The 24,468-nt window shown below is 41.6% G+C and overlaps 2 protein-coding genes across 5 annotated transcripts; one reads left to right on the top strand and one right to left on the bottom strand.

Moving 5' to 3' along the window:
- Nucleotides 1–1,117: 1,117 nt before the first annotated feature.
- Nucleotides 1,118–11,995, bottom strand: angptl1b (angiopoietin-like 1b). Its single transcript, XM_039815625.1, has 5 exons — nucleotides 11,777–11,995; nucleotides 7,458–8,296; nucleotides 5,588–5,781; nucleotides 4,212–4,482; nucleotides 1,118–3,774 (listed from the first exon to the last, which is right to left on the bottom strand). Exons 2-5 carry the CDS (start codon nucleotides 8,257–8,259, stop codon nucleotides 3,587–3,589), a joined length of 1,455 nt encoding a protein of 484 aa, XP_039671559.1. The 5' UTR covers nucleotides 8,260–8,296; nucleotides 11,777–11,995; the 3' UTR covers nucleotides 1,118–3,586.
- Nucleotides 11,996–14,431: 2,436 nt separating this feature from the next.
- Nucleotides 14,432–23,076, top strand: LOC120568245 (protein zyg-11 homolog). Of its 4 annotated transcripts, none has more exons than XM_039815626.1 (14): nucleotides 14,432–14,637; nucleotides 15,300–15,465; nucleotides 15,814–16,613; nucleotides 16,815–16,955; nucleotides 18,052–18,228; nucleotides 18,489–18,553; nucleotides 18,842–18,941; nucleotides 19,177–19,227; nucleotides 19,786–19,944; nucleotides 20,038–20,085; nucleotides 20,295–20,495; nucleotides 20,606–20,658; nucleotides 21,061–21,158; nucleotides 22,404–23,076. In XM_039815626.1, the coding sequence occupies exons 1-14, from the start codon at nucleotides 14,635–14,637 to the stop codon at nucleotides 22,583–22,585; spliced, it is 2,244 nt and encodes a 747-aa protein (XP_039671560.1). In that variant the 5' UTR covers nucleotides 14,432–14,634; the 3' UTR covers nucleotides 22,586–23,076. The 4 variants fall into 4 exon arrangements, with proteins under 4 accessions (XP_039671560.1, XP_039671561.1, XP_039671563.1 ...); XM_039815627.1 differs by having other exon boundaries at nucleotides 14,432–14,538; nucleotides 15,309–15,465; XM_039815628.1 differs by lacking the exon at nucleotides 14,432–14,637 and adding an exon at nucleotides 14,726–14,793.
- Nucleotides 23,077–24,468: the final 1,392 nt, after the last annotated feature.

Consider the following 24,468-nt stretch of genomic DNA (forward strand, 5'->3'; position numbering starts at 1 on the left):
CCGTCTTGGTGGTGAAATTCGTAGACAGTGAAGCTTCACTCAGTGACAAAGAGGGCTTTCACCTCTGAAACCTGCAGTGGCTCTCAGAGGACCACACTGCAGTAGCGCTTGGCCATCCCCAGTCAGTTGGCCAGGTATTCGAGTGTGGTCCCCTCACCAGAGCCAAGGATGTCACCTTCTCTGTACCAACGACTGACTGTGCAGGAGTTTGGTTTTTGTGGGCTAATCATGCATTTCCATACCCCCATGAGGCTGTTTAAAATGTAAGGGTTCAGTGTGTGGTGGCTGGTGGGCAGAGTTATTGGAAGACTTCAGTTACAGCTCCTGTGGTGATGGAGCATCCCACACTGGTAGCCTCTGGGGTGGTTATAGGCTCGATGTCTGAGAGGCACACTTGTGACAGGAAGGCATGTCACAAAACAGTGTTGGATAACTGTTCAAAAACTCACTTGCCTGCACTCGACCTTTTCAGCAGTGGTGTACACCCTAAAGGGTTTGTATGGGTTGATGGGGCCCAGCTATCAGCTTTCATACTTGATTGAATTTGTGCTTAAAGGAATAGTTTGACATTTTGTGAAATGTGTTTATTTGCTCTCTTTCCCAGAGGGAGATGAAAAGATCAGTGTCACTCTAATGTCTGTACGCTAAATGTGAAGCCCGCAGGCAGTTAGCTTACGTTAGCATAAAAACTGAAAACGGGGTGAAACGGCTAGCCTGGCTCTGTCCAAAGTAAAAGAAAATCCACCAACCACCACCTCTAAAGCTCACTAATTAACACGCTATGCTTGTCTTTTTTTAATTTTTTTCCTGTACAAATAAATCAAGCAAATAGGGAGTTTTAGGTGCAGGTAACTTTGGACAGAGCCAGGATAGCTGGGTCTGCTTCCAGTCTTTATCCTAACGTAGGCTAGCTGCCTGTTGGCTGTACCTTCATATCCATATTTACCATGCAGATATGAGAGCAGACATCCAATTTTACTCAAAGAAAATTAGTAGATTTCCTAAAACGTGAAACAATTCCTCCAAGCCGAGTGTATGCGCATGAGCAGAGATTACTCTTTCAGTTTTTTTGCCAAGCTATGCAAACTCTATTAATGAAAGCATTACCTTCACGAAATAAAAGTTAGATGCTTTAATGTGAGAGACAGTACAAAATGATGCATTGTGCGGGCGCCTGGGTAGCCCATCTGGTAGAGCATGCGCTCATATACTGCTTAGTCCTCGGCGCAGCAGTCACTGGTTTGATTCCGACTGCAGCCCTTTGCTGCATGTGGTTCCCCCCCTCTCTCCCCTTCCATGTCTAAAGCTGTCCTATCAAATAAAGGCCTAAAAATGCCACAAAAAAATATTTTAAAAAATAAATAAATTGTATGCATTGTGCTTTGTTTGACAGTGGAACAAAAAGAATAGACAGTGAAAAAGAGTAATGTAGTTTAGGTTGGGAGCCAGACTTGATTAGATGTCATCCACAGAAATTGTGTCACCATTTGAAATGAAATGTCTCTGCGATGTATTCATCTATCTCCTCATGACTTTTTCACGCCAACACAAGGCACACAGCCACACAACATTTAATATAAGTCTTATTACTGTTAAATGCAATTATGCCTAATCCGTAAAGACTTAAAGTATCTGTTTGAATCTGCTGGAAAAAGATTTAATCTGTGAGACTCACACTGACAAGATACATTTGGAATGTGCATTTAATCTTAACAATGACTAAAAACTAACGAGTCAAGCACTAATAAGGACTTGGACAGTATAAATCAGCATGGCACATGAAAGGAGGTCATTTGAATCCGAAAGAACAAGAACATCCCTTGAAATCTAAATGTTCTCTGTTTATTGGCTATTAGTTGTGTAATATTGTTCTGCCAAGTATTGTGACTCATTGGTTTCAGCTTTTTTTGCCGTTTCATTTTAACATTATGATGTTGTTTTTATTGGACGCTGTTATTTTTTTACATGTTCATAAACATGTTTCCATGTCCAACTGGGTTTGACTGGTCTCCCTGCTTTGTGTTTTGTTGCTTTATAAAAGTCTGTTAAAGAGATGGGTGTGAGGGCCATTGTGGTCAAAAAGAAAAAAACAGCTCAATATGAGGGTCTATTTTCGGCTCAGAGACCAAAGGCTATTGGATGCACCACTGTTGTTCAAAGACCAACCAATAAAAAAAAAACTGCTTTGGCTCCCCTCTACTCTGGTATGGTTTCCCCAAAAGGATGGTGCTTTCCTTCCATACCGGTGATTACAGAGTGCAGGCACCCGTGACTTTGTCAATGAAAGATATTTTACGAAAACATACAGTTCAAGCACTTTTGTGTGGAAAGAATGTAAATTTCTCTGTATTTAAAAGGAAAAAGGGGGGGGGGTAACTTGGAAATTTGGACCGATTCCATCCCAGTTCATCCCACTCCCCTCCCTCCTCTCTTTTTCTTTCTTCATCCTGTCTGGCTTTCAGCAATGTGTTTCTCGTTGTCTGTCCCATAGCCTATAACTCTCAACACGCTTGGTTGGCATATTTTTCCGTGCTTGAAAACCACTAAAAACACAACGTAATTCAAACTTTTTTTTCCCCCAACAATGCTTGTTTTTCTCAGAGTCATACTGAAATTTAATCAACAGCCAAATGAGAAAAACATATTACAGCAATTGCCATATGTGCAAGCACACTTTGAGAATGATTGTCATTTATACAGTGGAGGAAATTAGTTTTTTTTTCTTCTTTTGCTGTAGGATCATTTACTGTTCCCTCTGGACACCTGGCCCTTTTCACTGTTATGATAAGTTAATTGTATACATAAATTATCATTTCTGGTCATCTGCACTTGGACAAAGTAGTTTAACATACATTATAAAGGTCATTTTAAGTGTAGGGGAAAAAACAAATTAAACCAATACTGTTTGTGTAACGAAAGTACATAAAACACGTACAGTAGTTAAACCACCTTCCTTTCTCTAACTCCTTGAGGTGTTAGTTTTTTCAGATCTTAAAGTGGATACAGACTCTAAATAAATTTATATAGGTATAAACAAAATGTATTTTCCAGCTCCCAACAACTATAGCACAAGTTAAATAACATGTATGAGTGTTTCCATCACATGTTTATCTTGGCGAGGTAGGAAGAGCTACATTTAGATCCTGTGATGCAAAAGCTTATGAATTAAATACCAATGAAGTTCTGTCAGGATGTGGCGCCTCGTCTCCACGGGGTGACCTACTAATGACGGAAACACTACGGTCTCTTAATCAGATAGACAGCTTGCATTATTTAGCTGAAAAACTCTTAATTTCCCTTTACCATAATATGTATTGGGTGGTTAAAGGAGCTGTATGGCATTAAATAGTCATGTCCCCTAAATCCCTCTATGTGTGCATCTATTATCATATAAAGATGAACAATTTTCACGCAGAGTCCATGTCTGTCACAGGAGGCAGTTCAAGTCACTACTGATAGTTGGTAAACTCCATTGGTGTAGTTCTTTTATCAAGGATCAACCAGTTGCTGATGACATACAGTCACATTTCAAGTTTGCCCTGGCCTCCATAGCTGCCCCTGGACCAGCCTGGCTTACAGTATCTCCTCAGTCTATGGGCCTGATCAGCATACGTACAGACTTCATAGAATAGAAGCCTCCGCCATAGTCGGCCCAGAACATCCCATCTTGGAATTTGCTGCGGTAGACGCCTCCGGTGTACCAGACACCGTTAAGATTGGCTTGGCCGCAAGCGTTGTACCACCAGCCTCCTTTATGGAAATGGGCACAGTTACCTGTTGTGGGGAAACAGGAAGGGTGATTATTAACTCTCTAATGAAGTGTGTTTTCCACAGAGAAAATTATTCAAATACATTTGGTTTTGTCTTCCGAAAACATCTACATGTTATGCATTGCTTTTTGTTTTGCCTTTCAAGTTAGCCCCATTGGAAGCAAACACAATTTCATTTCAAGGTGTTAGGACTTTTTTTTTTATTGGACTACCTTGATGGTGTCTGATTTTTGACCAATAAATAGAACTTTACTGTATGTCAGTTTTGCTTAATGGGATGTGAAAACTTTAAAGCTTAATATCCACTCAGATCACAGGTAAAACCTCAACATCACACCAATAAAAGAGAGGCTTGAAGTTTCAATAAAACTAAAACATCATGATGCAGTTCAAAGGAGACTGCATGCTACAAGAGCACAAAGGGACCCCATGTTCATCTACCTGAGAATGCATCCTTGTCTCGATCCAGAGTGGTGAATTGTTTTCCGTTGTGGCTGCTCAGAGAGTCCCCGGCGTTGCCCTGGTAGGTGCCCAGACGCAGGCGGTAACCCTCGCTCTCAGGCTCTAGATGGAAGCTGCTGTACTGAGCGTAGACCTTCTTGTCCATCCAGTCCTCCAGCTCCACGAGCAGCTTGTAGTCCCCCTGCCTCCCTAGGTTGTAGATGCCTTCCAGACCGAGCCAGTATTCCCCATCTATGTTACCAAAGCCGCTCTGAGTCAAAGGAAGATTAAAAGGAAGGTTACAGGAAGATTACAGAAAATAATGAGCACTGTTTTTTTTATGTGGTAGCCTGAGGAGTTTAGAAACATGAGAACTGTTTGGGAACATAAAACCCCTTTGTGGATGAGGCTTTGGGATTGTAACAGAACAAATGAGAATTTTCTTTTTGATGACATTCTGGTCGTGCTTTGGTAGTTAACTACAAAACTTCAAAAGAAAAAAGCTGTGGCAAAAGAATGCCAGCTTGTCTTTGACATTTCTAAGTAAGACATGTTGTAGGGTTTATGCAGGAAAATAAGCATCCATCCTCAGAATGCTGGTCCGCCCCACAGAGCTCTTGGATCATGGCTAATGGCGAAACTGGCCATGGCGCTTGTTTTGAATAACCACGAGCAATCTACGTCTGGCCATGTGTCTCCAGAACACTTCACTTAGTAGAGGAGGTTGAGGTTTGTGATTGTGGATTAGCTGGGTGAGCCAGCAGATGATAAATGATGTAGTCTTTCAGTCCAGGGGCCTCCTCTCTGGTGCTGTGTGTGTGTGTGTGTGTGTGTACATGTGGTGGCTTTGTGTGAGAGCACAGAGGCAAATCAATGTTAAAGACAGCAATTTAGCTTCCAGTTACACATGCACGAGCCTGGCCGGGCTGAATGGAACAGTGGATCGCAGAGGCTGCCAGCTGCGATGTCATTCTCACAGAGCTCTGATGAGAGGGTCTATACGGTGTGGTGTAGTAAGCCAACCAGCCATCCATCCAGGAAGGCACCATAGTAGTAGCGGTTTTGGAAAGAAATGCCTGCAGATTGAGCTGCGGAACATACCTTCCTAGCGGGCCATCTAATGTTTCATAATGGGAATCTCAAACCAAATGACCTCGGACGAATAGTGCTGCTGACGAGGCGTTATATTTTACAGTAAGTGAAAACACAAGGATTTTGGCCCAGGAAATAGTCCCAAAGACCCCAGATGGTGCCTCTAGATGGGTCATATAACGGCACCCCTGTTGTCTCTGGATGACAGAAATATTCAGGTAGGCTCAGGAGAGGAGAGAGAAAAATAAGACCGACAGGGCAGAGGAAGTGTCATATGTCATCACCTTGTAGTTATCCCAGTTCCTGAAGAAGTTAACGGATCCGTCTCGCCTGCTCTGGATAACAGTCCAGCCCCCGTTGTCTATATCCTGTTCACACCAGGCCTGAACAGGCCTCTCTGCTTCATCTGGTCTGATCAGGTACATGCCGCTGGTGCTATGGCCAGCTTCCTGCGCTGCGAGACAGTCTCTGAACGAGCCTGAAGGAAAGTGCATCAAGGCAGGCAGACAGGTGGTAAGAAAAACAAGTGTGTGACAAAGTGTGTAACAGCTAAATAGTTGTAAAACCTTAACTTGAGGTATTTTTCGGATAATTTAGGATAAACCCAACACCCCTTGTTAAGATAATATAACTTCCGCCAACTGTCCTGTCCAGTGGTTCCTTTAGTCTCTTTTTAAACACTTATTCTTCTTAATTACTTTTTAAAAAACCAAACCAGGCTTTTTAAGGAGTTTTAAGTGGCCTTCCACATGGGTGGTCCCCTCGTGGTGTCCATTACGTACCCTACGTTTTAACCCTAACCTAACCCTAGGGCATCTGATCTCTGCTAACTAGCTTTTAGCAGGACTACTTTATCTGGTGTTACCCTTTTCTCCATTATGATTAGCCTACATTTAGCTTCTGCCTTATCTTTGTAGTACAACAATCTCAATTACTAAGATGTTGGAGCATCAAAATAGATTTTTCAATTACAGAAAATAGATTGGGAAAAAAGTTGGTAAATTAGCTTTAGCTAAGTTTAGCTGTGACTGCTCTCCGGCTAGTCTAGCTAGGGTGCATAAACAATTTATATGGTTAAACATATATTTACATTTTGGCTTTGTCAGGCAGATTTAGTCACTTTTGGTAACACTGAGACAACAACATGAGTACCATGAGTTTACATGATGAGCAGGCATTAAAGTCAATGTCTGACAGAGGGCTAAATAAGTACGAAAAACCAGTAAAAAAGAACAAAATCACATAAGCACACAGAGTTATACGAAACACATTGATCTAGGTCCGAAAAGATGTTTACTAAGTCCTCCCAGAACAGCAGAGGGTACTAGAGGGTATTAAGTCACTTTAATGAGAAATTACTTTACTATCTTACTACCTTTATTTAAGGTCAAAAAAACAAAATATATATCTTGTTAACCCACTAACATCTGGCTTTTTTCAAGGTAATTCAACATTCTCATTACACAATTTTTAATTAATAGCACTTGTAGCAGTGAACAGTTTATTTAAAGAGCGAGTAACCCTCTCCCAGCTAATAAAATAATAATAATAATGTAAAAGGTATAGTCCATTCACTTCATGAAGTATAACAGAAGGGCCTCTACTTTGTGGTTTGCAGGAGCCTATCATGCCAGCCTGGGTTTTGTATACGTCTCACATGCAATGGAACAGTCTTGTGAGGGATCATTATCATACACAGCTTCACTGAAATCCAACACACTTTATTATTCTTGGACGAGGGCAATCTAAATGTGTCAGGAACTTCTGTTGATGAGCAAAATCGCACTGGTTAGGTCTTTCTTTGCTTTGCTTTCGGTCCCCTGCCTCAATCGAGACATTACAACATTTTTATTTCCATCCTGGTTTGTGTTCTTTCTGTTGAGCGGGGAGCAGAGATCCAGCTGAATTTGCAAATCTTTAACCTTTCAAAATGAGGCCACTGGCCCACCTGCAGCTGTATTCAAACTCAGTGATTATTATTTTGTTATGGTTGGCAGGCAAAGTCATGACTGCTCTACATTTTACCATGATTTAATTGTTTTGGATTTCCTGAATCAATTAATAAATTATTGGATGGATAGATGGATGGATGAATGGATCCCTCACTCACTCACTCACTCACTCACTCACTCACTCACTCACTCACTCACTCACCTTCAGCACTGAAGTTTCTATTTGGAGGTTTCTGAACTTCCAGCGTGCCACCTGTGGGAGACGGCCCAGAGCGCGAGCCCCTTTCTCGGGCAAAGCCTCGGGTGTTGTCCCTCTGGATCTCATTGGTGAATCGTGGCACATTAACAGGAATGTTCTCAGGCACCACCTGCACAAGTGGAGGTCCCAAGGGTGACTGGTCATGCCTGCGGCTGTACACCTGCATACAACGCTCCTCCAGTGCTCCAATTAGCACGGACTGGTTGTTCACTATTGCAGACAGGGCTGCGTATTTGGCCTCTAGTTCCCTGTACCGGGATGCCAGGCGCAGTGACTCTGTGGTGGCGTTGAGGATGCTTGTCTCCAGCTGCGCCAGCTCCAGTGAGTTGTCCCTCTTCCTGATGATCTCGTGCAGCAGCTGCATGTACAGCTGGGTTACTCTGGAGTTCATGTTCCTGCTCTCTTTCCTCAACAGCTTCATCTCATTCACCAAGTTGCCATCCACATCCACCACCAGCTTCAAAGTTTCCATCTCCCTACGCTGCTTCGACAGGAGGTCGCGCACCGCAGCCACATCCAGGCGTGTCACTCGGTCCTTGTCAGTTGAATAACCGCGGGCAGCACAGATGGGTCCTGTGATCTTCTGCTCAGGGACCAGGAAGGTGTAGGAGCACTTCTTGCTTTCTCCATTGGCCTCTGGAGCCCTTCGTATCCGGGAGAGGATGGGGTTCCTTTTGAAGGCTTGGCTGTTGCCCCAGAAAGACAGACCAAACAGAATAAATATGCTCCATGTTTTAGGTCCCATGGTTCCGCCTCTCTTTATCACCAAACAAGCTAAAGATCTATGAAAAGGAAAGAGAAGTATAAGACCAAAACCAACAATGTATTAGTCCATTTCTCAATACTTTCCAACTTCCCCTGTCTTTGGCACTCAGCCCAAACTCCATTGGTTTCTACTGAAGAGGTGAATCATTCAAACACAAATTATAGTTGCATTTTTTGCAATGCTAGCAGGATGACAATGTCGGTCAGTGGGCAAGTCGGTCCACCACTTTGGAGTGAAATATGTCAACACTTGGATATATTGCCATTACATTTGGTACACACATTCATGTCCCCCTCAGAGTGAACTGTGATCCCCTGACCTTTTATCTAGCGCCATCATCAGGGCACAATCTGTCCAATACTAATGCTATTCATCTGTAGTTTGTGTTTAGTGTTAATAAGCAAGTGTTGAAAATATGCAAAAACTATGATGGTCAACATGGTAAACATTTTTCTTACAACATGTTAACATTGCTATTGTGAGCATGTTAGCATGCTGATGTTAGCATTTAGCTAAAAACAACACTGTGCCAAAGTGTAGCCTCACAGAGCCACTGGTATGGCTGTAATCGCTTAGTCTCTTTTAAAAAAAGTTGTTTTCTAAAACAGCACTGTAGCAAATGTTACTCAAAGAGAAGCACATTGTGCATTTGTTGAGGACTACTTTCAGCCAGAGATTAGTATGCATTCGGTGGATTAGGAGTATTGACGTCCCTAGAATAAACTGCAGTGCAATGTTCATCATAACAAATGAAAATGTCAAGCAGTTCAACAGTGTGGCTTGTTGGGTTTTTAATATAGTTTTTGGACAACAGTGGAGGTATGGCACAGAGGATTATGCTATGTCAAGCTCTGGCTACATGAATGATGAATTCATGTAGAATATTCCCTGACGTATTCTTTAATTTAGTAGCATTTACAACAAAGTTTCCTCTTTCTGTCTCATTTTGTACTTTTGTACAATTTCCTACCAGATGTTTTCTTTTCTCCTCTAATCCAATATAATCCCATTAAACCACTGTGCATCTCTTGGCATGAAACACGAAACAGTTTCCAGTCAAGACTCAACATGAGAGTCTTGCTTAATTATGAAGTAAGTTAGCATTAAAATATAGTGAAGTGAAAACTAGCAGACTGAGGCAAAGACACGGCTGGTTTCACATATTGACTACTGCAGACAGTCTTGCCCCTGGCAAGATGTGCCTTCTGGCACATTTGTGGTAGAGTAAGAGCAGTGTCACCCACCCACCACAAATCTGTTATCATTACTCAGATTTTTCAATGCATTCCCTCATGGGCTCTCTTTCATTACGGCCCTACCACATCTGTATCAGGTGTCTGGGTGTGGGCAAGTGCTGGGATCTGTTTTTCATATTTCTGTATATCTTCTGGCTCAGACCTTCCATGAACCTCCCCTATAGCCTTTAAGTTTACCTGCACTGTAGAGAATTGTCATGTGTCTGAAAAAAGATTTGACTGAAAATGAAAATATTTTTGGTAGAAAATTTTGTTATTTTGGCCACGGATGACATGAATTTATCACTTTTAAGATGTGTCATCTGCTGCCAGGATTCATGATTCATGAGTTATATCAATAATGAGCAAAATCCTACAAGTCAGCAGGTGGTTATCATGGGCCTCACTGACTCATTTTAACTTCTGCCATTTCTGCCTGGCTGGTACAAACAGATACATTTGAATTTGGTAAGGAATAAAATAAATTGATGTGTTTAAGGAGCAGCAGGGGGAGCAGGAATCCCTGATTTATGAGTAATGTTTTCTGGAGTCTATTTTTGGAAGGAAAGCTTGTGCTTTTATATTATTGGTTTTGACAGCACAACGAATGGAGCAGGGGAGGGTGATGTTCAAAAATGCATGCTAAGTGAAAGAGCCCTCCTTTCATATTCAATAGCGAGGCTTGGCTCTGGAAGTGGAGCTAATGGTGAGCCAACTTCAGGCTGATTTAGGGCCATAGCCAACCAGAAGGCAGTCTGGTTGGATATGGCCAAGGAGGTTAAGAAACCTTCATCTAACACCTCTGACAGGCACACAATATGACCCACTTCATATCATCAAAACAAATGTGCTGTGGGTTTGACAGAAAAAAAGCAGAATTAAACAAGTCAAAGACAGAGACAGCAGGGGCTTTGAATCATTTCTGTGGTCTCCTCTGGATGTTTATTTGCACTGAAGAGTCCTGACCACAGCTAATGGGACAGATCCCAGAGCATTACCTAAACTCAAACTGCTGCTGTGGCAACATAGTACTCTTTTATCATTGCCTAAGGAAAAAACATGCCTCAAGGGATATAACATCAAGTTTTTGTGTAAAGCACAATGACTTATTGACAGAAAGAAAGCGCCTGAGCCAACATTCATTTAAAAAAGCTTAAAAGTTCAGCAGCTTTCACATATGGAACAAGCTGCAGTTTGTTTTGTCATAGATTATAAACCATCTGAGGGCAAAGGAAAAGGCACTTTAAGGAAAAGGCCATGTGTCAGAGCTCAGAAACACCTTGGCACTGTCAGTCAGTTATTATTACCCGTTGAGTACTTTTTCCTGTCTTTCCGTAATCAAAGGTCATCCCCTTCAATAGCTCGTTCTCAGCAATTGGCCCGTCTGCACGTCTCCAACCCCACAATATGAATCTCACAGGCTCCGGCCTGACAGGAGTGACAGTGTTTACACAGAGGCTCCTCAGCCAGGGCTGGGAATCTCATCTGCAGTTATTACCACCAGGTTCACACCCTGCTGGTCTTCGTCAAGTCAGCCGCAGCAGCCGTGTTTTTGTGTTGACTTATTAAAAATTGTATTTTCTCCTACTTCTCGCTCAGAGCTAGACCTGACCAAATGTAGCCACCTCATCTATATTAATGCAGTCCTTGCAACCAGACAGGTCAAACTTTGCGGTGGATGGTTTTTCCCAGCCAAGAGGAACATAAGGATACTGCCAATCGGCCCACTGACTCAAAGTGGTACCACTGAGTTTTGACTGTCTACTGGTAAGATCCCCAATTAAAAGATTAAAACCCTCAAAAAGCCCTGGGAATACCACATTTGCGTCCCCTAATTTTTTTTCCAACTTTATTTCAAGATACAGCATACAAATATTGCACATCAGAAAGTCCACCTTTTTTCAGTCTAACTTAATTGTGGGTTTTGCTCAGGGCCAGCTGATTTAAAGGACTGTGCCAATTAGCCCACAAGTTATTCTGATGGTGCCACTGATAAGGACTGTCTGCACAGGAGCATGAGCTCTGTACTACATGGTGACTATGATCATGGGCTTTATGGGCTATTGTTAATTTCAGCATTTTAGAGTCACTCCACAGTTCTTCATGAAGAGTCATGGATGTCTAGAGGAACCCACTTTCATCTAAACTTTCATTGCTCTATATTACCTTTAATCTTATCAGTAAATTGAAATGTTTTACGCATATAGATGACTTGGAAGATCCAAATAAAACAATACAAATGTTAATTTCATGAATCGTACCTGTGTCAGTGAGTTCAGTCAGTGGTCCAGGAGGTGCAGGTAAAACCCAGCTTGGTGTCTCAGTTGTGTTTCCTATGCAGGTTCATGCTCTCCATTCTCCTCCTCTCACCCTCAGTCTCCCTCTGTCTTTTCTGTCATTGAGAATGAAGTTCCTGCATACGGCTATGGCACAAGCAAACACCGTCCACTAGGAGAACAGTAGAGGGTGGTCCATGCACAGAAAGAGGGAGGCTGATGGTGTGATTTTTTTTTCTGTAGTTTGAGCAGAGGGGAGGCTTGGCCCTGCCTTCTTCCTCTAATTTCGCATACAGTTTGGAAAGAAAAGACTCCTCCTAATAAGGTTGGCTAGGAGTCAGCAAGAGTGGTGAAGACACTCACACTCAAAATCAGTCTAGCTGTTATCATGTAATATGTTCTTGTTTACAATGGTATATTATCTCCCACACATGCTATTTGTCTGTCAGGCTTGTCGAAGATGATGACATGCACATAAACTCTATTTTTCACACACACACACACACACACACACACACACACACACACACACACACACACACACACACACACACACACACACACACACACACACACACACACACACACACACACACACACACACACACACACACACACAGTCAGCTTCATTCACACAACTACAATTTCCCCACTGGGGATTAATAAAAAGTATATATTCATTTATCATAGTCTACTTCATCGCAAAGCTGTTTCCCATCAGCTCTATAATGACAGCGTGATTCTGGCAATCCAGTAGCTTGAGCATATTAAATAGAGAGGTCTGTTTTGGATGTGAGCGTGAGCGTTTCTGCTGCTTTTGCTCCATATATGGGGTGTCTCATGTGGCAATCCAAGAGCTATTGGCAGCTGTGTTTATTTGATTATGAGGACAATATGCAGAGCTTTGCAGACAATAAAGAACGCCCCTCAGCTAAATGTTTTGGATTGAGGAGGAAGCACAGGCTTTGATGCATGGGGATTCTCTGCGTGGGGAGACATACTTCAGCATGTGGGAGGACAGATTTGTTCATGAGCAATAGAGGCAGGGCATTCATAATGTAGAGTTTATGTGTGTGGATGCTTGCTTGTGACCCGTGCATGTTTGAGAACATATGTTTGCATATGCGTGAGAGCGTTTGTCTCCGTGGTGGTCGGTTGTATATAATAGAGGTTGTCCAATTTAAATAAATTATATGTAGAAGAACATGTGTTTGGGAGGAAGCTGTTACTGAAAGAAGCTAATAAATACAGTTTGGGCTAATTCGTCCCATACCTGAAAACCGTTTGTCTGTATCTGCATCACATTTACACTAACTAGCCCCACCCTAGTGTAGTATAGATCAGTGTTATCCAACCTGGGGGATTGCACCCACCTAAGGGGTCCCACGATAAATCTGAGGGGGAGGGAATGAAAGGGATAAGAAAGAAAAATCTCTCTTTGGTGGAACTGCTCATAATTCATGCACACTATAGGGCAATGGTTTCAGCCAAGTACTCCCTGATTAGCGCAAACATTTTTGGTAGAAAAACAATGGCCAAATAAAGAGGCATAATACAGCGCTGTGCCATCAGTGTCTGATTTACAACAACAAAATTATAACTAAAATGCTACATATCAAACGTTAAGAATCCATCACTAAATTAATTTATTATTATTGTATAATTATTTTAGGAATTTTGTATCTCATGTATCACTGCAGTACTCTAAACTACTCTTACCCCCATTTGAGAAACACTGTAGTAGGTGATAAAGGACACATTTGCTAAAGTGCTGATTGTGTCTTTTCTTAATTTTAATATTTTACTTAATTTAAATAGGACTGTGCTCTATTTGTGCCCAAATAACATTAAAAGGATATTTCAGCACTTTCTTTCTCCACTTCATGTATGTGTACACGGATGAGGTGCCCCCTTTTCATTTTTGCCCCTGCCCTTAGAAAGTCTGTTCTCTCTCTCTCTCTCTCTCTCTCTCTCTCTCTCTCTCTCTCTCTCTCTCTCTCTGAGCCCCTCCTTGTGGCTAAACAAGTTTATTACCACCTCCACCTCCAATCCAATTGTACTTAAAGTATCAAAAGTAAAAGTACTCATTTGTAGAATAATGGTCCCTGGTAGTGTCATATTCTAAAAGATCTCAACTTTGTGACAATGCATTTTCCAGCTAATCCAAGAAGGGTTTCAATATTTATTCAATTTAAGAAGCAGGAGAATTTCATCAACCCATAAAGGAACACTTAATCCTTCAGTTTATTAGAAAAAATATGACCAATAATCACCAAATTTGGAGACTAGGCTACATTGTTTTCACTGGACAGTTGGGGGTCCTAAAAATTGTGAGTAACAACTAAAGCTGCCAGACAAATTTAGTGAAGTAAAAACTACAATATTTGCCTCTGAGAGTGGAGTTGAAGTATAAAGTCACGTAAAATGGAAAATTCTCAGTAGCCTAGCTCAAATTTGTATTTAGGTACAGTACATGTACTTAGCTACATTCCACCACTGCCTTATGGATATGCAATGACCTACAGATCGTAGATAGATAGTAGAAAGTTAAAAGTCGAGTAAATAGGGATTAAAAGAGTATTAGCACAATCACTCAGTGACCGTGACGTCATGCGTATTAACCAATAGGAGGCGGTCAGCTTGTGACAGTTCAGTTGGCACTCGTCGGTCAGCAGCAACTGTATAGAAAAAAGATTTCGTAACTTTTCTTTGATTTAAAAGAAAGAAATGGACTAAAATAATGTAACGTATGTATAAATAACGTATTTAATTGAAAATATTGCTAAGCGGTGTTGCCGTTATTAAGCCTATTTTATTTTCCTGTCGACTGTTTACTTTTCATTATGGTGAGTTTGACCCATATACCCCGTCCCCTTCTGTAAAATGTTGCCAATGTTTTACTGTCGTGAACTTTGCGTCAATGACCAACGCTTAGCTACTACACCGCGCTGTAGGACCCATTGCTTTTGTCCACGTTGCCTCTCAGAGACCGGTTGGATTAGGTGATTTAAACGGGCTTTACTTGTGTGCAGTGTTGCGGATAAAATTAGACTCCTGTAGCGTTAGAGATCCTGTGTCACTGTGGATCTGTTGAGCCCTGTGGTTGAGCCCCCTGAAGAAGAAGACTGAGAGACAACTGTCATAGCCTAAACCGTAGCCTACCAGTCAAACGTTTGGACACACTTTCTCATTCAAGTGAAAGGAAAAGTGTGTCCAAACCTGACTGGTAGTTACAGTAGGCTACAGTATGTCCTTCACAGATGTATTTAATGTGAACAAACAAAAAACAAAAACATATTCATGGATAGATATTTTACACCCTATTTTTAAATGGTCGTTTCACCTAAATAGTTTTGTCAAATACTTTAGGCCTATATTGTTATGTCTTTTCAGTAATTTGTCTGAACTGACCCTTTAAGATAATTGCACATGTGCTTATACGACCTACATTTTGACATGTAATTATCCATTATTATGACTCTTCTGATTACCTGCTGATTTGTTGCAGGATGCCCAGGGACCCCAGGCCCTGTGCGACCTCTGCTTGGCTCAGGTGTGCCACAGCCTGGACGCTCTGTGCAGCAAGCGAGCAGACGGCTCCATTTGCCTCAGCTGGGCCCCGCTATTCCCACAGGAGATGGCAGACCAGTTACTGCGTAAGATGGCAACTAAAGGTAGGTCAGGAGGACAATGGGCAGACGCAGCGGCCGCGGGCGTTCTCTGACCTGTGGCCCTTTGTTGCATGTCATTCCCCCTTTCTTTCCCCTTTCATGTCATTCCCCCCTCTCTCCCCTTTCATGTCTTCATCTGTCATCTATAAATAAAGTCCTAAAAATGCCCAAACAAATAATCTTTAAAAAAGTGCCTGAATAGCATTATCCTTAACCTACCCTATCACCATACAATTTATTAGTTCACAGTGTACCATGCCAGGCTGAACAGTTTATTCCATGAACATCAATGTGGTTAAAACTGATGCTACTTTCTCCTACAACGTCCCTCTGTTTCCTTCTCCCTACAAGGGATACTGAATTGCACAACTGTCGGGATTTTCCGAAATTGCAAAGAGCTCCGCCTGCGCCGAGCCTTTATCCGCTGCTGTTCGGTGTCTGCAGAAGCTTTCCGGCTGGCCCTTTGCCCTCACCGGCTCCAGGAACTAGATGCCTCCTGGGTCTCTGGCGGCCTGACTGGGGCTAACATCGTCATAGGCCTGGCCTCCAACCCGGAGTGCAGATCCAGCCTGCAGAGGTTGTCCCTCACTGGGCTACATGTGGACTCAGAGTCTCTGGCGGAGGATGGAGGGACCCGTGTTGGCTTCAGCTCCCTGCAGGGCTTGAGGACGCTCAACCTTGCCAACACAGACCTGACTGATGCTGTCCTTGAGGACATCTGCACTCTCCCTCAGCTGGAGAGCCTGGACATCTCCTGCAGTGCCGTCTCAAAGCTTACCGCACTCCTTGATTGCAAAAACACTCTGAGATCTTTGATCATCCACCGGCTACGTCAGCTGGATATGTCATCTGCTAGGTTGCTCTTTGTCCTCAGCCAACTTCACGCTCTCAGGCATCTAGACTTTTCAGAGGACCATTTTGCTGTGGATGACAGTGATGGGAAAGATGGGGATGAGACATTGCGGCAGCTTCTGGAGGGGAGTCCTCAGGTCCTCCCTTCCCTTGTTTCTCTAGATATATCTGGGCGGAAGAGAATCACTGAAGCAGCAGTCAGAGCCTTTGTGGAGGCCAGAAGTGGACTGGTCTTCTTGGGCCTGCTAGCCACTGAGGCTAGCTCCTGTGACGTCCTGTCTTCACGGAAAAACCTCAAAGTAAGGCTCTAGTCCTATCATTGGGCACAGAGTTAACATCAAGCTATGAGATGTCAGGACGTTAAAGAATGTTATAGGCAGACACATGAGCTTGACTCTCACATAAGTTTCTCATTTGTCTTTGACTTGAGGCGCATGTACTGAAAATGCCCGCTGCATTTCCTGTCTCTCTGACAATGCTGATCTGCTGTGTATGTTCAGGTAACTGGAGAGGCTAATGAGGACCAGGTGTGCGAGGCCCTGAGAAGGTACAGAGACCGTGAGTGTTTCGTACGAGAGGCCCTCATCCATCTCTACAATCTGACCACTGACATTGACAAACCACGACCAGATATACTAAAGGTACTAGCATTGTGTTTAGATGATATCTTTAAAACATACTTTCATTTATCACAACACAGGTCTTAATTTGGTCATTTCGGGCCATTATTTCTGTTGGTTGTGGATTACTTTGTACTCACAAATGTAAAAACGAGTAGAGGTTGGAAACAAGATAACATAAAATGTCACTAATAAGCCCTCTTTGCATAGGAAAACCAGGAAGTCAGTCTGGAAACTGTGATTTATGTTCTTCCAAGTAAGGATTGTTTAAAACTTTTATGATCGTATGACTGCTCATGTTCCTAGAAACTTCTTTTAGCAAATACCACATTCACAGACCTTAACAATCACCTTCCTGACTACAATATTTTTAATACATGGAATGATGGATAAAAACGACAATAATAAGACCCAGGTTGTAAGAAACTAGTATTATACTGCATTGCATTGCATTGTATAGTAAATTGATTATGATTTATTTTGATGTTTTACTCTAGTGTTGCAAAATATCTCCACTCATTCTGTGCAGGATGAGACTGCTGCAGTTAGTTAGTTAATCCTTTATTTAAACAGGAAGTCTCACTGAGATCAATATTTCCTGTTCAAGAGAATAAACATACAGTATAAGCTCAAAAAAACACAGACATTCTCAACAGCATGCCATTTTTACACAGTAAAGGAAACAATTTCAAGTATCATTTAAAATGCTAAAGTACAATGTTTTAAAATTCAAAAGAACGAATAAGATAATTAGAAAGTTTTTGTAACTCATTCCCTTTAAGGACGGAGCCTAGCATGTCAAACTAGTTTTTTTTTTTCTTTAGCTCAGTGTGAACAAACTGTACAGCTATATTTAAAAAGTCCTCTGACCTGACATTATAATTACTGTATTTAGTTGGGATCGGAAAGAAGACTTATAGAGGCAGTTTCTATTTAGAGCCTTACAGATAAATAGCGCAATGCAACCTGACAGATGTAGGAGTGTTACAGACTAATAATATCTGTGAGATGCCCTGTCCCATCACTGTCCTCTACTGATGGAAGTTTGAGCGATCCAGGTTTTTCCGTCTTATTCTGAAGCACATGTGATTTTGAATAAACCTCTGGTTTCCTGCAGCTGGTTTTGAGTGCGATGCAGAACCACACCACCTCCCTGCATGTCCACCTGGTGGCCACAGCGTGTGTGTTCAACCTGACCACTCAGGACCTGGCGGAGGCCATGCCACTCAGCCTGCTCAGCTCCACTGTCACCCAGCTGCTGTACACCATGAAGACCTTCCCCAACCACCAACAGGTCTGGAGACACAGATTACAGATCCATAATGATACTGTGTAGTTACACAACAGCAACATGTCGCACAGAATGGCTCTGTTGCTACCACAGTCATTCAAAGATTTTAGAGTCTGACCTAATATTTGGTTGTGGTTCCCATTCTGCCACCTTTAGACAGTATTTGCATTTGTTACTCCATAATACATCATACACACATATGCCCATATGTTTTCTTATACCCATGTGGTTCTTCAATTCTTAAACTGTTTCCATCTCTCCAGGTGCAAAAGAACTGTCTGCTGGCGCTCTGCAGTGACTACATCCTTCAGGATGTCCCTTTTAACAAGTTAGTTCACTTCTCCCAGTTATAATATCAATGACGCATGAGTCCACGGTTACGCAGTAGCCAAGATAATCAGTGCACTCCTAGAGTGGCACTGTAGTGTTTTTCCAACAAATTGTGATCCAGCTAAAATATATTTTGTCTTGAAATGTGAAAGTGCCAAAAGAAATAGTTCCTCCAGATGCAAAAAGTGCAGACCTGAACTCAGATTTTCCCAAGGCTTCTCTGAACATCACTTGTGTATTTTTGTAATACTGTGTTCCTTATATCCATAATGTGATCATGGTTCAGGTATTTAGCAGCCATGCTGGTGATTAACTGGCTGTGCAGCCATGAGGATCCTACCCTTCAGAGGATGGCTGTGGCTGTCATCTCCATTCTGGTGGCCAAGGTCAAGACACTGCTCACTGACTGTGTGTTAGTCTGCTGCAGGGAAATAGAATGGCACCTGTTAGTCCTACCTGTTAAGATCCCTGTGCTTCAGTCGCCTCCTGTACCTCTGTCATGCTAGTTTCAACAGACCTCTTTATGCTTTCATTTAGTGCAGTTCAATAGGGGCCAATTTCCTTGTGCGTTAAGTGTACAACTAGTTTCTAGAAACACTCATCTTTTTGTTTTATTTGCAGTTGTCTACAGAGGAGACCGCACAGCTCGGCAAGGACGTCTTTATTATGAAGGTACATTCACACTTTCACGGCATATAGTTTCAAACTTACACAACGTCCTCGGCTTAGCAATAGATATGCACGAGTGTATTTCTAGTTCTCTCTCTCTCTCTCTCTCTCTCACTCACTCACTCACTCACTCTCTCTCTCTCTCTCTCTCTCTCCCCCACTCTCTGTCTTTCTCACCCGCTATATTTCCATTACCTACCCTGTATATATACTCATTTACTCACTGTCACCACATTGCTCCATGAACTCGTCCTTCACGGTTTACCGTTACTCCATTATTCAATTACACCTCTCTATTTCTCTCTTTGTGTATGTAATCAAGCTTCTCTCTACGCTTCAGTTATTCAATGCTTATTGTACGTCTGGTGCCACTTATTAATATGTAAATCATTGTATCCAACAGTTGAAATTCAATACCGCCAAAGGATGTTTCACTACAAATTTATTTACAAAAGTTGATATTCATTTTTCATTTTTGGCTCTTACTTGTTTCCTCGCCCCTCTCTCTCACTCCCCTCTGTCTCATGTTTTTTTCCACTCATTTGCTCCGTCTCGCTGCAGCTGCTGGCTATTGTGCAGCAGAAAGCCATGGTGGGAGTGGTGGACTCCACTCTGAAGTTTGCCCTGAGTGCTCTGTGGAACCTGACGGATGAGATGCCCACCGCTGCTCGCAATTTCATTGAGTGCCAGGGCCTGGAGCTGTACGAGGAGGTTCTTGAGGTAGTAGAGCCCCAGGAATACACTGACATTAATACAGAAATGCACCCACACGCACAAACATCGTCTCATGCTGTCCATTGGTTTGTGTTGCAGTCCTACTACACAGAACCGTCCATTCAGCAGAAAGTTCTTGGCCTCCTGGTGGGTTCTGTGTGTGTGTGTGTATATATGTGGCGTTATTAGTTCAGAATGGGATTTTGATTATGTGCCATGTGTGCAACAGTAAAATATTACTGGGGATGAGACATTGCCAATAGGAATCAAATGAAATCCACCTGTATGCAATCTGACATAATATTATTATTATTATTATTTCTGGCATCACCGCTATCTTTTGTATCTCTGTGTAGAACAACATAGCAGAGGTAGAGGTGTTACAGGCGGACCTGATGCGGGAAGACCTGCTGGAGCACATCCTCAGCCTGCTGCAGGACTCCCAGGTGGAGGTGGGGGTCCGGTACTTTGCAGGGGGGACTCTGGCACAGCTGGCTTCCAGACCAGAGGCCTGGACCCTGGGCGACGAGCTCCGCAGCACCATACTGAAGCAGCTGGTGTGTGTGAGAGGCAAACGTTTTGGATGCTGTTCTGCATTTAGCAGAGCATTTAGCTCATTTATTTAGAGTAAAATTCACCTTTTGCTCTTTTGGGCTTTTCTTTTCAGCATGCATCCATAATGACATGGACCCAACTCGAGAGAGAAATGGTCTCTTACAGGTGAGCAAACTGGACAACACGGACAGAAAAAGCTGTTTAGGAGCAGAGTCATTTTTAATGAATTCACTCATTCTGTCTGTTCAATTCAACATCAAATGTAATGTAATGTATGGATCGTTTGAAACACTGTGTACATTAAACCCAATTGTAATTCCCTTTATAGGTTCATTTATTTGGATATCTGCTGAGGTGTCACACAGAATTCTACGAGATCTGCAATAGGAAGCCCAGACAATCACAAGAATGCAATTTTTAAAATCTAGTGACACCTCGTTTACATTCCCTTGGTAGCATTGGTGCCAAAGAAAATCGACTGTCTGGTTTATTTAAGCACAAAATAAACCAAAGAAAAATGCTCAGAATTACTTATAATCCCAGTGTCTCCTTGTGTCTACATTTCAGGTCGTTCAGTCCATTTTGCCCTCTGCTTCAGACTTTGCAGCCCTCAGGAGTGCAGCTGTGGGCAGTGTGGGCCATACATCTGGTCTGCAGTCAAAACAGTAAGAGACACAAACAGACTACTGTGAGGATACTGGGTTGTCATACAGGACTGTGTGTATAACTATTTTATTAATCGATAAATCGTTCTAAGTCATTTTTCATGCAAAAGATGCAGAAAAGGCTTTTTTTTTTTTTTTTTTAGATTCTCAAATATAAAAAATTCCTGCCTGCTTTTCTCTGTCTTATATTAAACTGAATATATTTTGATTTTGGACCGTTGGTCGACAAAACAAGACATTTGAATCACCTTGGACTGAGATAAATATTTTTCACTATTTTCTGACATTTTATAGACCAAACCACTGGTTCTCAAACTGTAGTACAAGGAGCTGCCTCTAGTGGTACGCAGATGGAATCTCAGATATATATATAAAAATAAAATAAAATTAATTAATTATAAATAATACTACAGAAATACTACATTTAAATACAAACTACAACATTTCCGATAATACTTAAAATATGATCAGTTAAAAGTAATGTAAAGTGTTTGTTTAAGTGTAATATCTTTGTTTCAATATCAGCTTGCTACATAGTTACGGAAATGAACGGAGAGCGCATACATCCATAATTAGTTATGAGCTGTGATGGCAGGATAGTAAGCAGAGGTACAATGAATGGTTCAAAAACACTGCAATCGTGGCTTCAAACTATTAGGAAGAGAGGTGTGGATGAGGAGGAGAATATTTCGCCGCAGCCCTGTTGAAACTATAGTGGACGAGCACATGTGCTAGTCGCTACTTAAGCAGCGGCAGTGAAGTCTCCACAGCACCTGCTAGTAGCAAATGATGCAAAACAGTAAGGAGATAAGACCAGAGTTACCTTAAATTTTGATTCAGTTGGAGCAGGAAGGAGGAAGATCAGCTTGGCTGTGCCTGTCAACAATAAAAAAAAATAAAAAAAGATTGGGCCATAATTGTGGTACTTAGATAGCACTAATATTTTCTGAAGTGGTGTAAAAAGTTTGAGAAACACTGGACTAAACAATTAATCAAGAAAACAAGCTGCAGATTAATCGATAATGAAAAGAATCGTCAGTTACAGCCCTATACATTTTTAAGTAAAATAAAGGTGATTGCTATCTTCTATCATTTTACATTTGCCACAAATATTGGACCCAAAATAGTGTTAAATAGATTCATGTAGACTTCCCTGGAGAATTATTAGTCAAGTGGTGGTGATGGGCTGGATCACTGTAAGCTTCCATTCATCTCACATGTTCTCATCTTCTCTCTATCCTCTAGCTTCACATTACAGCAGCATGATGGAGAAGGAGGGCGTGACTGAACTTCTGAAGGCTTTGGCTGCACATCCCGACACACACGCCGACATTAAAGGACTGTCAGACAGCATCTTGCGCATGGTAGAGCAACACCATAGTCACTCAGGGTCCTTCTGCAACCAGATGGGGCCTCAAAACTCTTGACAGAAGTGCAAGAAAATGATTTTATTTAATTCATTGTTGAGCTGTGCCTAAAATGTGCTAGACATGAGGTTGCAGATACAGTATTAAAGTGCAGGCAGTTCACATCAGTCATTTTAAAATTAAATTTAAACGGAATAAATTATTTGTTGTATATTTAATATAGAGAAAAACTGTTTACAGACAGTGGTGAAAGCACTTTTCTGAGGTCAAATTTCTGTTAAGTTTGAAAATGTTTGACCTTAGTGAAGTGTTCCAAATAGAGACTAGAGACTGAAGAGACTGAAGCTTGTGTTGGAAATCATGCATAGAACCAACACCTGTCACTAGAGGGTGCTTTGGTACTGTAACTTCAGGGCTGTTTTTTCTCTTAAGTTTATGCAAAATATTCAGTCATCAGATGTTTGGATTCAAGATTATAATAAGTAGTTTAGAACTATCTCCCTCTCCTGTTTCTCTCTCTCTCTCTCTCTCTCTCTCTCTCTCTCTCTCTCTCTCTTTTTTTTTTTTCTTTTTTTTTTTTAAGGACGTCTTTATTATGAAGGTACATTCACACTTTCACGGCATATAGTTTCAAACTTACACAACGGCCTCGGCTTAGCAATAGATATGCACGAGTGTATTTCTAGTTCTCTCTCTCACTCACTCACTCACTCACTCTCTCTCTCTCTCTCTCTCTCTCTCTTTTTTCTCTATGTGTATGTATATATATATATATCTATATATATATAGATATATATATATATATATATATATATATATATATATATATATATATATATATATATATATATTTCGCTCTTTCTCTCTCTCCTGGTATCCTAGATGCTGAATTCATTATATTTTATGTAACAGCTGGAAGACAGAAGTGCTCGCAGGCATCTACAGACTCTATTCTAAGTTGGCCTATTAATAAATCCTTTTGAAAAGTGGATTAACAACCTCTCATGAATACTTGAGTTGTACCACCATGTTCAACTTTTAACTGTCAAGTCGCCTTTATTCATATTTTTAAATCCCCTTTATTCATATTTTTAAATCCCCCAGAGGAATTCGAAGGGATCTACTATGCAGAATATGGCTTTTGCGTGTTTGTGATTCAACCAGGTTAGTCATCTCTTTGCCAGTGGTAGTCTATATCTCAAAAAAGAGCTGCAGTAACTGATCCAGGGTCAGCATTTAACTACTGCGTCAACCCCTAAACATCAATGTCACAGTGGCAGTCCTGTGGGGTCAAAGGTCGAGTGCCCTACAGTGAACATGGTGTGATGTTACCGTGAGAAGTTCAAGGCAAGACAAGTGTGGGGAAAATGCTGCTTTCCTGGGGCTGTATAGCGTTCATGGTGACTTTGCACTACGTGTAAAACTTAGCAACGTCAACGTGAGGAGGTGAGGTGAACAGAAGAGCTAAAGCTTAATAGTGGTGTGCATTGCCTTACTTAGGTTTTACGTTTTTGGCTCAAAAAGCCTAACAATATTCAGGTAATTCACGAGGCAGTAAGGCAGAAGGCTAAATAATTGTAAGAGTGTTGTTAAACATTTTGGGAAAAGCGCATATACACTTTTGTTTGCCAAGACTTAGAATAGAATTGATGTCACTCTCAGGTCTGTAAATTACGCTAAATATGAAGTTATTGCCAGCAGCTGGTTAGCGTAGCTTTGCATAAAGACTGGAAACAGGAGGAAACAGCTAGACTGGCTGTTAAGCGGTAACAAAACCAGCACCTCTAAAACTCACTAATTAACATGTTTTAAATCCAAAGTGTTAAAGCCACAATTTGGGAGGTTATGTGCCGGACTAAGTCCAAAACATTGTCACACTAACCCCTTGTAAAATGGTGAATAGTTGGTTTTACAACTTTTGTTTTCATGGTTTTTAATATTTT

Source organism: Perca fluviatilis, chromosome 11 (assembly GCF_010015445.1).
Source record: "Perca fluviatilis chromosome 11, GENO_Pfluv_1.0, whole genome shotgun sequence".
Taxonomy (NCBI): Eukaryota; Metazoa; Chordata; class Actinopteri; order Perciformes; family Percidae; genus Perca; species Perca fluviatilis.